Genomic DNA, 12,941 nt, shown 5'->3' with positions numbered 1-12,941 from the left:
TGTCAGCAGAAAAAATAATGAACGCCAGGTTTTGTATAATCCTAACGCTGCCGGCTCCCCAGTCGGGAGCTCATGTCGGACAGCAGAGCCGAGTTCCTGCCATAAGGCAAAGTCCAGGGCAGTATCTCTGTCCATGGAAATCCCTTTTAAAGTAGCCCAGTCTAATAATTCCCGAACTGAGTTTTCAGGAATGGAGGTGCGCAATATGCTAAACACACCCTTCCAGACCAGTACAACAGCGTCGTTCTGTGAGCCGCTGTTCGCCATTTCTCAGTTCTGTCGGACCTCCTGGTCCCGGGTGGGTTAAACCATGAAATCCACTGATTTTACTAATATGTACTATAATGAGCATTGCAAGAAAAATAAAGCACTGCATTCACCAAATATTACTGGTTCCTACGGTATATCACCGTGTCCCGCAGCCATAGGGAGGAGGAGGAGGAGAAGATCCAGCAGGCAGGAATTGTGCAGCAAGATTGATTTATTTAATTATTTTACAAACTCTTTTATAGACTTTTTTCTTCATAGTCTAATTGGACAAAGGAGCAGCCACCCCTTGGGGGTGATTGGCCAAAATCCTAAAACATCCATTATCAAAATATTTTCTACTATACCATAAACAAGACTTTCCAAGGTTGCAGGTGGCTTGGTTGTTTACATTCCCTGCTACCTCTTCTGTGAGAGAGAAAAGTCTCTCACAGACTTAGAAAAATAACAAGAAGATCCTCACTAACAGCATTTTTGTACCTACACCCTTCATATTATGGTTTTGAGGCTATTGGTAATATTACTTTTCTCCTTTTCCACTTGGAACTGGAAAACCAGAAGAAATCATGACTGTTTCCAAATTCTCTTATGAGAACTCTGTGATATCAAAAGCCAAAAATATTTGATATATGTGATATACAGAGAGCAGTCAGTGACACCGTGGCTCAGGTAGTTTTTCTTCTTGAATTTCAGTAATTCAATATGCCGCACAAGAGCCATGAGTGCTCTGGCACTCTGGCTTTTTGAAGCAAAGCACAGATCCATGCACTGGCACAGAAAACTCACTGCAGGCTTCGTTTTTACTGGGAGAATGTACATGTCATTTCAAGTTAATTTTTGGTTTTCTGTATCCCAGCTGTTTAAGCTCCTCACTAGCATGTCAGTCCTTGTTTAGACTGTGCTATTCATCAAGTGCAGGCAAGGATTATTGCTTCCCCACTTAACTGGCCATGATGGATTAGATATTAAAAACCAGACTGAATGTTATTAGCAGGACTTTCATGCTTGACACTCCTTAATATGTAAAGCACTAAGCACATAAATAAAACCATCAGTTGTGATTTGTAGATGCTAAAAAGTCCATGGATCCTTCTCCCTCCACAACCTGCGGCTGAGCTCCCAGACACACTTTCACTTTTTTTAACACCTGGGTGTTCCCTTAAGAGCTTATTAACTTTTTTACCAGTTCTTAAAAGCAACATGAAATTAGTATAATAGGGTATCCTGAGCTGGAAGGATCACCAAGCCAAATTCCTGGCCTTGCACAGGACACCCCGAGGAGCACTCAAATTAGATCTTTATGTGAATGAACAGGGCTGTGGTGTTGAACTGTACCCAAGAGGCGCAGATGTCTTGAGGAGCTACAAAATTCATCACTGCATCAGTACCAGAATCAGCGAGACCTCCCAGAACAACCAGTAGCGTATTAATGGCAACATTTTAAAATCTTTTTTCCCAGCAATAGTAAATAATAGCTTTACAATTACAAATTAGAAACAATTCTGTAAACAGACCAGAGAAAGATCAACTGTACTCTAAAAAAGGAATTTCTTTAGCTAGGACATAACATCAAATATGCTAGTAGAACCATTTTCCCCTAATATCATAGAATATTGTACATATACTTGATAATCCAGGGTATCCTATTCTACTTCCTCACCTTGCACCCATCTCTTGCCTCCTGTTTAAATTCTGACCCATAACAGTCAGAGGAAATTAGAAAGCTTTAACAGATATTAGATCATACTCCAGATTTGTGCGTTTGATACTAAAATTAAGTATAGTTATCTTTAAAACCACTGGACTTCTGCTTCATGCTTCCAGTTTGGTGCTAGTAACATCACTGAGAACACCATGTGTGAGGGGCAAGCCAAGGAGAGCTGGTTTTGTCTGGATGAAGAGACTACAGATGCGCAAAGGGAAGGTGGCTAATGCTATAGCACATCTTCCAATGTCCATCCCTGCTGACTCTCCCATAGGTTGTTCCTGGGCCCAAACTGGAAAAGAAAAATAATTGTTTTGGTAACGGTGGCATGGAGTGACAATGCTTCATTCATTCGTTCTTCAACCTACAGAAAAGTCTGCATCAGCAGAAGGAAGTGTGTTACTGCAGCTCCACAGTAAAATTAAATTTGGAGATTAATATCGATACTCTTTAATTCAGAGCTGGATTAAAGAAGTAGTGCTTCACCCTTCCCTAGTTTTTAAGAACTCTTCATGAGAATACAAAAAATGCTGGACTTCCTTTGCAACCACCACTCTCCCACATCCCAGTAAGCACAATTACTGGTTCTGCAGTGGCATTAGTGGGGAGGTGGGGGAGGTTACTCTTGTCAGGCTTGGGAATGAAACAGGACTGGAAGAGTTTTTATCCCCTGTGTGTCAATATACTTCTGTGAGCATCAGGCAGCCAGCACTAACAATTAGCAACAGAAGCCTTCAAAATTCAAACCCAAACACAGAATCAAAGGTACAGCATGTAAGTCTTTAGAAACAAATTCTTTATTAAGAATAAAATCATACAACTTGCAGGAGATTCCCTAAGGGCATGATATATTACAGAGCTGTACTTGTACTAAGGAACCAAGAAAGATAAACAAACTGGGAAGAGGAAGAAAAGAATTTGGGAAGGAAACGCACTTTTGTTGAAGTGGAAAGACTTCACTGAACTGCCATCACTACCACCCGCCCCTGCCCGCGTCCCTGTAGCCTCCTCGGTAGCCCCTGCCTGTTCCTCGGTATCCTCCTACTCCTCCTCCTCGGTAGCCACCCTCACTTCTGTAGCCTCCCCCAGCACTACCTGGGTATCCTTTTCCCGCCGACTGCCAGCTGGAGTAGCCATAGCCACCGTAGCCTCTGCTCCTGTGGCCAGAGCTGCGCGTGTAACCTCCCCAGCCTCGGAGGCCACCACCGTTGTCATAACGAGCCATCTTGGGCGGGCGGGGGCCATCCCCAAACCTGGCAAAGAACATCATACACTTGAGGCAATCTTACAAATTCCATCTCTTAAAGATGGGAACTGCCACAATCCTCAGATAAGCCACCTCAATTTTCTGTGAACAGAATACAATAGTTGAACTACAGTTGCACTTTTGCACTTTTTCCACTTCAGAAAAGTTTCCTTTGCTTCAGAAGCAAGGCGTGGAAACAAGGGGAAACAGAGCGGTGCAAGCCCAGCCAGACATGTGTTTTCTTTCCAGGAAAAGGTTTGCCCAAAATAAATATGGATTATCTTTTCTTTAAAAGATAATTTGTGTTTTGTGCTTTGGATGAGGGAATGACAGCTTTTGTTCCTGAGAGCTGTGTGTTCTTGTTGCGGAAACAGGCAGTGATGTCTCTGCATGAGGCTTTGAGTGCAAGTGTTTCATGCATGCTCAGAGCATGGCACTGAAACCAAAGCCTGAAGTCCCCATCCTCACCTCTGAGCTCCAGCTCTCACCTGGTGCTGGCGGCCGTGAGTGCCATCCCTGCGGCCGCCGGCCGGGACAGCTGCCGGATCACGTTCAGCATCCGCTCGTGCGTGGGGTCCAGCTGCCGGATGATCCCAGGATCTTTGGTCACTTCCACCACAAGGGCTTCCATGGCAGCACGCAGAGCAGTGATGCAGGCGGCTGCTGCGTGCGGCATCTTCAGCTTGATCCTGCAGCACAAAGAGGGTGTTAGAGCTGCCATGACTTCCAGGGGAGCACCTGGGAAGGAAGAGGTTCTGCAGAGTGGCTTTTCCTTGAGCCAGAAACCTGCATTCTCATCTCTGAGGTTCTAATTTGTCACTGAAGGGGTGAGAAATTCAGGAGGCAAATTTGAAAATTCGGCATAGTTAAAACTTAACTATTCTTCTGGCAAAATTTGATTTTTGAAATTTAACAAAGGGCCGTGAAGATGCTCTGAGGGCTGAAATCCCTCTGCTCTGGAGACAGGCTGGGAGAGCTGGGGGTGTTCAGCCTGGAGAAGGGAAGGCTCCAGGGAGGCCTTAGAGCCCCTTCCAGCGCCTAAAGAGGGCTTTCAAAAAGGAGATACGGGCAGATAGTGATAGGAGAAGGGGGAATTGTTTTAAACTGATGGAGGACAGGATTAGATTTTGGATTTAGATATTGGGAAGAAACTCTTGCCTGTGAGGGTGGTGAGGGCCTGGCACACGTTGCCCAGAGCAGCTGTGGCTGCCCCATCCCTGGGAGTGTCCAAGGCCAGGTTGAACAGGGTTTGGAACAACCTGGTCTACTGGAAGGTGTCCACCTGAGATGAGCTTTAAAGTTCTTTCCAACCCAAACCATTCTGTGATTCTGTTATTCTATACTCAGATAAATTCAACATGTAACCTCTTGCATCAAAACAGCAAGATACAAAAATACAAAGTAAACTGAAAACATGATGCTCCAAGATTTTGAAAGGTCCAACCCTCAAATTGTTAGCAAATTAAGCTTAAGGAATTCTTGGCCTCTGTTTTACTAACTAGGGGGTAAAAGAAAAAAAAAAACCAAAAAAACCCAACCATCCAGATGGTATTTGGTGATGGCCATAAAATTTACACTGCCAGAGGCATTTCTCTCCTCAAGCTGTGTTTCTGAGCTTTGAAAACAAGGTTTCTTCAGCCTTTGTCTGAGGAGGTCCAAAACACATAGTACCTTTTACCTTTCAGTTAAAGAAGAAAAAAACAGCAGTTTTTATGGAAACTACCTTGTCCTGTTTTCAGTTTAAGCAGATAATATGCATGAAACAGGACTCAAATTAACCCATCCCTTCCTCACAGGAAACAAAGATGATGCCTTCCCAACACACCTGTGGCTCATGGCTTGCTCTGGGGTCCCTGTTCTATAAAGATTTGGTCTGTTAGCTGCACTTCAGTCAAGGGGTGAGAACTGGATGAGCTTTGAGGTCCCAACCCAAACCACTCCATGATTCTGTGATTCTGAGCACCAAGGAGATCCATACCAGTCATCCACCAGAATGAGCTCCCCATCTGACAGGACTTTTTTGGAAGCAAAGAGAAGCAGCTGCAGTGGGCTCACTAAGGTCATGGTTTTGGCAGAGATGGCTCGTGTTCGAATCTGCAGGGGAAAGAAGAAAATGACTCTTGAAATGGAAAACAGAGCTCTACACCTTCCTTTGGACACTGAAACCAGAGAATTTTGTAAAAAAAACCCTAACAACACACAACAAGGCTAGGCATAAAGTTAGGAAATTACAACAGCATGTGCACATACAAAATTGAATGCCAGGCAGAGGTTTACAGGGGTTCAGCACTGGCTGGTGTAAAACCTCAACAAAAACTATCTTCCATTTTCAAACATTCATTTTCCATGTCTGCAGTTATGCAGCTTTTGCAAGAGACACCTCATGCTTTGCCAGCCTAAAAGTGACCAGGGCACATCTGAATTTTCCTCCCACCTTTCAATTACTGGGGCTGTGATGAAAAGCTTTAGTGGGGTCCTACTCATGCAAGTGTGGAAGTTGCCAGATGTCCGCGCAGTCAGCGCTGTGTCATGTTACACTGAGCTTGAGCTTGAACTTGAAATGAGAACTTGGACAACATCAAGCCGGAGATAACAGCACTGCTACATGGCTCCTGCCCCTCAGTTTAAAGAGGAACAGAAGAGGGAGGGCAGGGACAGAGCTGCACACAAATCCTTCCTGCATCCCAGCCTCACCCAAGTGCTGTCTAAGATACTCTTAAACCACCATCTTATTCACTCTCCTCTTGCTGTGTGTATTTTGGTTTAATAAAGCAAAACTTTTTGAGCTCAAAAGTCTTTTGTTGGATTTAGGGGATCTCACTTGAGAGAGACGGTGAAGGTGGATCAAAGGTCTGACCCTCCTGGGATCCTGATACAAAAGGTGAAGAAGAAGCAAAGCCTCACCACAGCTCTGAGCTATGAACTGGGAATCCAGACTGTCAAGACGAGATCCCTGTACCCAAAGGATTTAAAATTCTGGTTATTACCAAACACAAGAGCATTGCCTTCCTTTGCTCCTTGAGCAGGAGTAGCTGAATTCATGATAGCCATCAATGGAGCACAGGAGAGCTCACAGGGTGTTGGGGAAGATGAAACAGGAAATCCTTATAAATATGATTGCCTGACAAAAGATTTTGGGAACATGAAAACTATAAGCGACATCGAAATGAAAGCCATTTTTGAAATACCAAGTCTTAGTTACTGAACAACTGGAAAACAGTGGTATGGCCGACTGAAGGTAATCCCCTCTTGATGGAACAATACCCTCTGCTTGCAAGCAGGTCCAAGGGTCAGAGCAGACCCTACTAGCTCAGCAGAAGGGGTCCAAAGAGTAGTTTTTAGAAGTTAAGATGTAACACTCTATGGTAATATAAGAACTCTTATAGGCTGTATGTAAATGCTATAGGATTTGTATCTTGTATTAGATTGGTTAGTGACAATTAGAATATTCAGTACAGAAGATGATTTATTGTATTGTAACCAGGACTTCAGACACTCTTACTCACACTCTTACACACTCTTATTACTTCTTCACTCTCATTCCTCTCGCTCTCTCTCTCTCTTTACTTACCCGCTTACTCTCTTGCTCTCCTGGGCCTGCTCCGAGCTGAGTCTGGCAGCTCTAAGCAGTGCCCCTGTACCCACGCCCTTTGCAATAAACCGCATGTTCCAAGATCTGACTTCAGAGATCTCTCGTCTCCGTCCCCGTCTATGCCCGGTCCAGACTGAACCCCCAAGCTCCCACAACAGGGGTTGCAATGGACATGCACAGAACATACACTGAATTTGTGGGATGGAGGAAAAGGTCATGGAGACCTTTTGCGTGATGCTTGGGAAATGGGAATTATCCTCAGGAGATGACACTGCCATATTCCATGTTCCTGTTTTCTCCCTGGATTCATAAGTAGCAGAAGTGATAAGGGTAAAAATTCTCTGGTGCCTAATTAGTATGGAAGAGCTCCTAAAACAAACTCTTAAAGAAGATAATGATTTAAATCTTTCTCTATGACCTGGCTGTTGTAACAAAACTCACAGGAACTTTCTGTGTACTTCTACTGAAAGTGTTTGACTGGAAGTTACTAGGAGGCTGAGTGACACCAGGACCACATAACATTCACTTTTTGGAAAGAAAACCAACCAACAAACAACACCCCCCAACACCCCCCACTAAAAAAGCTAAATATTGCAGTCAGGTTTTTTTCTTATGACTTCTTTACCAAAAAGAGCCTCTTGAACCATTTGGCAGCACATGATCAAGAACAAACCCAAAGTCTCTACCTTCTCTCCAAAAACAAAGAAGGGCGATGGATACTTGATGTCCTGGCTGCTGAAAGGGCAGTTGACAGATGACTTGTGGATGAGAGCATTGTGCCCCTCAGTGGTAAGAATTTTCCTCTTCTCCTTGTGGTAGCAGATGTTGGGGTAGACCCCAAAAGCCAGCAGGGAGATTACAACATCCAGGTTGTTATCAGGGCCAGTGTTATTAAACGGTTGAGTCATCAAACATTCTGTTGGCAGAGAACAGAAGAGTGACTCAAATCCATGGGACATGTAGGAGGAGCACACACAGCTATTTAGGATCCCGGATCAATGCAAAGCTGTTTAGGATCCTGGATTCAATCTTTTCTGATTGAATCAACCATTATATGTGATCTCCAATGACCTCTGCACTCAGAGCATTTAAGTTCTACATTCAATCTTTAATTTCTTAATGGAGTTTGAAAAGCTGAAAAATACTACTACAAAGAGGTACTCTTCTCTTCCAAACTCTTCAAAAACAAGGAGAGATGGGTTTTCCCAGAATGTGCTGTCATTTGTTTTGGAGACAGATCTTTTGGGGGAAGTTGGAATGGATGTTTTAATTAGTTCATTTGTTACAGACCTCCCCAGAGTCTCTGGTGGCTTGTTTTCAGGTCATCTTGCCCAGAAAGAAAGTTACGGATAAATGCAGCACTGATCCTAACAGCATGAGGAGAAAAAAAATTAAAGGAATTTAAAGGAAAAAAATAAAAGAAAAGGAGGGGAGATAAACATCTGCTAAATCCAGGCAGACAATGCCATTTCACTGATCTCTTCAGCAACATTAGGCAAATTCAGAACCTGGTCTAGTTTAAGAATTTTGTCTCCAGAAAATGGAATAATTTGGCACACTGCTGCACATCCCTCCTGCAGCACAAACCCAGGAAGCCACAGAACAGAAAATTTCAGATTACACAGGCTCCTGACTAAGGCCTATGGAAAGAAGGGAAAAAGCACAGCACAGCACATTTTGGAGATGCAACAAGTGAAGGAGAAGGAAAGTCAGGGAGGTAACATTATAAGGACAACTGTTTTATAGGTTTTTAATCCTGCAGCTCTAACCTCAGCCTCCAAAATCTCCGTGTTGCAGCACAGCCATCACAACTTCAGGAGAGAACACTAAAATTCCACCTGAATGCAGCTGTAAAAAGAGAGTAGTGCTATGGCAAATCCACTATACTCCCCCTGTGCTTGGGTGCTCAACACAGATTATCCTGGTCATTTATTTATCATCTCAGAATGAAAAATGCAGTAATTAAATTACTGAATTTAATCAGAATCACCTTCAGGAAAGCCAGAACTAATAAGTATGTCTTTCAGCTGGACTTTTGCTTCCCAAGTCATTCTAAGAGTGGCCATGCTGAGTCTTTTGTGTTCACAAAATCTTTTCTCTGCTTCTTCACCACCCATTCTGAAAAACAAACAGAGGAAATTAGAAGCCTGACCAAGGAAAGGAAAAGCTCACCCTGTGTTACCTGTAACTTCCCATCACTTGCTGTGCCAGACAACGTACCTTGCATCATCCCAGGCTTGGAAGACAGAGAGCAAAGCTACATGATCTGAATACCTGGTCCCAGCAAAATTCCTATGGACATAACCCAGGCGTTTGCCTTCATTGATGAAAGGTTCAGGGAAACAGGTAGCTGCAGAGATGGTACAAACAGCATCTCCCACACTAAAAGGAACCACAGAAGGGATCAGAATCACTCAAGAGTTAGTGCTGCTAGCACCTGCTGCAGGCTGCAGATACCAGGGAAAACTTCTCTGCTAGACACCTTAGGAATTTGGCCTTTATCTGCTAGAGGTCTTCACTGAAACACTTTCCTGGAAGTGGATATTAAATTAGCCCTATCTGCCCTCCCCTCCATCCATACACCACCTTTTCTGGTGAAAAGGACCCTACAGTAATCACAGGACCCAACAGCCATCACAGTGACAAAGAACAGATCTTCTACTAAAGCAAAACATGGAGATTGATTTTTCTCCTTATCTCATAGTTAAATTCTGTATCTTCCCACCTCTAGCTCACTGTTACACGTAGGTGTTTCAAGTCCCACTCTTAATTCAGAAATATTCAGCCTCCACTGGTGTCTTGCTGTTAACTGAATTTCATGACCGCTTTATTGCCTACACTGGAAGTTATTTCTTCTCTGCTCCCATGAAGATTCAGTCACCTCTTCCCAGCTGCAGCATTTATTGCTCATCTAGATGTATTGGTTTTTCTCTCTTGCGCATGTCAAGAGGCTCAGGAACTCAGAGAAAAAAGAACAAGACCACTGAGACCACTCAGCTTACTAAAAAATACAGCCCATGATCACCATCTTGCCCAGACGAGGTTCAATGGGAAGTTTGGCCAGGATTCTTCCAAGAGGTGTCAACTCGTCATTGGTATCCAGGGCATCAAGCTCTGAAACAAGATCCCTTGTTATTGAAACATAGATTTAGAAGAAACATAAAGATTTTAGTTATAGGCTAGGTGTGTTGAAATTAGTTAGAATAGGAAGGAATTTGGCCCAGCTAGAGTTAATTAAAATAGTTAAGAGAGCTGGACCTGAAATGGGTTTTAAGAAGTTAGTAACTGATTACCAAATAACTGATGATCTGTCATTTGTATGTTTGCTTAGCTGTGCTTAGAACAAGGAATAGAAACTTTGATAAGTTGATGTAGGGAACAAGGACAATTACCAATTTCCTCCCTTGGTGGGAACCCGTCCAAAAGTCATGCAAGAGGAAACTTAGAGGTCACTAAAGTAATTAGGATTGTTAAAGTTCAGAAAGGCAAAAAGGTCAAAATGAGGAAGATGAGCATACTTCATCTTCTTAAGATCACTGACCCAATTCAAGACCACTGACTCAATTCAGAGCACACACACTACGCATGCTTAATGACATTTAAGCTCATTTCCATACGAAGCGGAGAATGGGAGGTGTTAATGTTATGAATATACATTTGTATTTTGTATTCATAATTTTTGTAAATAAAAAGCTTTGTGTTTGCTTGGATCGGGGCCCTGCGTCTTAGGGAGCTACCCCACGCGGTGCCTGGCGCCAAATAAAACATACACTTTCTAACTCTAAACTGTTAAGAGAGTTTTTGTCCGTCTCAGTTGGATATCAATATTAGATCAATATTCATATTTTGGTAAATCATTATCACAGACAGCTAATCTCAGAAATCTTTAGATAAGAAATTCAGAGTTTTAATAATTGTGTTTAAATTGAACCCCACTCATATTTAAGTTTAATGTTGGTTACACTGTTGCCAACCTGATTTTTTCTGAGGTCAAACAAACTTTAGCTTTATGGAGGTTTTACTACCTCCTCTGCAATTAGAATAATCAGAATGTAAATCACATACGTAATTTTCCATTCCTTTTTAGTTTGCTTCTGTACAACACCCCCCTATTACACTAATAAACCATCTATTATCTAATGAATCTAACCTAATTTCTGCCTCAGGAAAATCAAAGTAGCCCTGTCACAACCAGCTGTGGAGTCTCCATTGCCATTGCCGAATCACAGAACCATCTTCATCAAAAAGAGCACACCACAAACTCTCTCTTCCTTGAGGCTTTACCTGCTTTTCCCTCCTCCCATTACCTAAAAATTATCACCTGTATTCATCCTCAAAGCTACCAAAGGTTTTTACACATTAAAAAAAAAAAAAAGATTTGTAGTCCGAGCAATTAAATGGGAAAGGAAACACAAAAAGGACTCCTTAGCCACCATCAAATCAATTTTTCCTGGTATCTACTGAACCCAAAAGCCTAAAGAATACTTCGAAGAATAACATGTTCCACCTTCTTTAGAACATACTAGCAGTGTACCTGCACTGAAAAATCACAGGTCATCAGGAAGGGGAGGTACCTGCAGAAACAGCTATTTGGTGTTAGAGCTGAAAATGTTTGATTTTTCCCCTGGCTCTGCAATTCTGAGCTGCATAATATGAAAAGTACTAATAATTTTCAGAACAGAAAGTCATTAAACCTGACTATATATCCCCAGCTATGTTTTTTCATTCTCATTACAGGTCTCCCTCCTGTATACAAGCAACATAGACTCAGTACACAATTTTTTCCATAAAATCAACATCAAACAGATATTTCAGTTGTTAAAAATTGTAGGAAGTGCATATTTAGTGACATTTACAAAGTGTGCTGAGGTTTGAGGTCACATTTATGCTTTACAACTAAAGCATAAATTTAGAGTTTTTCCCTGCTCTATTTTATTAATATTCTAGTTAGTTCCTTGAAGAAAGTGGGGAGACAACAACCCATATCTCAGTTTCTTCTGTTTTTCATGCAGATTCATAAACTGGAGATTTAATTACTTGACAAAGTCTGAGATATTGGGTCAGCAAACTGTACAAAGCAGTAATTATTTAATAAACTACCAACCTCTGTTTTTCAGTACTTTTAGAGAAGCTTTGTGAATGCCTCAAGCACTGGACTGAGTCTATGTCAAACACAGCAGTGCCACAGCTGGAAAACAGGAAGCTGGAAGCTAACATAAGTTACTGGTAAAACAACAAAATAAGCTTCAAGTTTGAAGGCTCAAGTTTCTTAAAGGAATGACACTTGGCTGGGAATTCAAGTATTTCTTCAGCTGCACAAGCCACTGACACCCATACGCCTCCATGTTGCTGTGTCAGCCAGAATATGCTGCTCCACCAATACACCCAGAGGTGGTACAGCCATTTGTTAGAGATCATGTACATGGAAAACCGCTTGGTGCCAGTTCCACTAGCCCAGGATTACCACACAGCCCCGTGGGCACATGAGGATACCTCTCAGCATGCGTTCCGCTTCAATCACAGCATCCAGAGGGGGTGGCTCAATGGCTTTGGCCAAAAACTGCCCAATCCCTCCCAGCCGGAGCAGTTTGATGCTCAAAGCAATTTCATGAAGTGGTGTTCGAAACATTTCAGGCGTCATGTGAGTCTGAAGCCTGGAATGAGAAGAGAACAAAGTCCCATTTCTCTGAACACAGGCTTTGATCACCATGAGGGGTCATTCCACCAGCAGAAACCACTGCCCTCCAAAGCAAACTCTGTCTCTGAGCCTGCCCATCAGCTCCTGGAACTTCAGCTCTTCTATCACAAAATTCTGTACTTCTCCTTTGGGGTAAATTTACGCTGGGAATGCACAGGGGGAGGAGCCCTCACATCTCCACTGCCCGCTGTGGGTTCTAGCATGAGCTGACCACAGAGAACCTGAAGGGCTGGAGCACAGTTCCCAGCATGGCTGAGTCCAGCCCCACATTTGTCCTTTACAATCCTTTCCTACTCTGCTAAGGAAGCTCTTACACTCCTGAGAGACAACCTGCTTTCAGCCTGCCCTATGTACAAGCACTTTTCTGGTGCAGCTAGAAAAGGTTTCAAAACACCTTGAACAGATACCTTGATTCAGCTGGCACCAGATTTAG

At 42.9% G+C, this 12,941-nt stretch overlaps 1 protein-coding gene across 1 annotated transcript in view; it reads right to left on the bottom strand.

The window, feature by feature from the left end:
- Positions 1-766: 766 nt before the first annotated feature.
- DHX9 (DEAH-box helicase 9) overlaps positions 767-12,941 on the bottom strand; it is a 33,965-nt gene continuing 21,790 nt past the window's right edge. Inside the window, exons 21-29 of the mRNA XM_017736477.1 lie at positions 12,304-12,464; positions 9,813-9,924; positions 9,031-9,192; positions 8,801-8,928; positions 7,497-7,726; positions 5,197-5,312; positions 3,707-3,907; positions 3,068-3,225; positions 767-2,264 (exon numbers count right to left, since the gene is read on the bottom strand). Of these exons, the coding sequence (XP_017591966.1) occupies positions 2,080-2,264; positions 3,068-3,225; positions 3,707-3,907; positions 5,197-5,312; positions 7,497-7,726; positions 8,801-8,928; positions 9,031-9,192; positions 9,813-9,924; positions 12,304-12,464 (1,453 nt within the window). The 3' untranslated portion in view covers positions 767-2,079. The remainder of the gene's footprint in view (positions 2,265-3,067; positions 3,226-3,706; positions 3,908-5,196; positions 5,313-7,496; positions 7,727-8,800; positions 8,929-9,030; positions 9,193-9,812; positions 9,925-12,303; positions 12,465-12,941) is intronic.

Source organism: Corvus brachyrhynchos, unplaced genomic scaffold (assembly GCF_000691975.1).
Source record: "Corvus brachyrhynchos isolate BGI_N302 unplaced genomic scaffold, ASM69197v1 scaffold155, whole genome shotgun sequence".
Taxonomy (NCBI): Eukaryota; Metazoa; Chordata; class Aves; order Passeriformes; family Corvidae; genus Corvus; species Corvus brachyrhynchos.
Note: the sequence above shows the minus strand (reverse complement) of the source record. Positions and strands in the feature narration are given on the sequence as shown.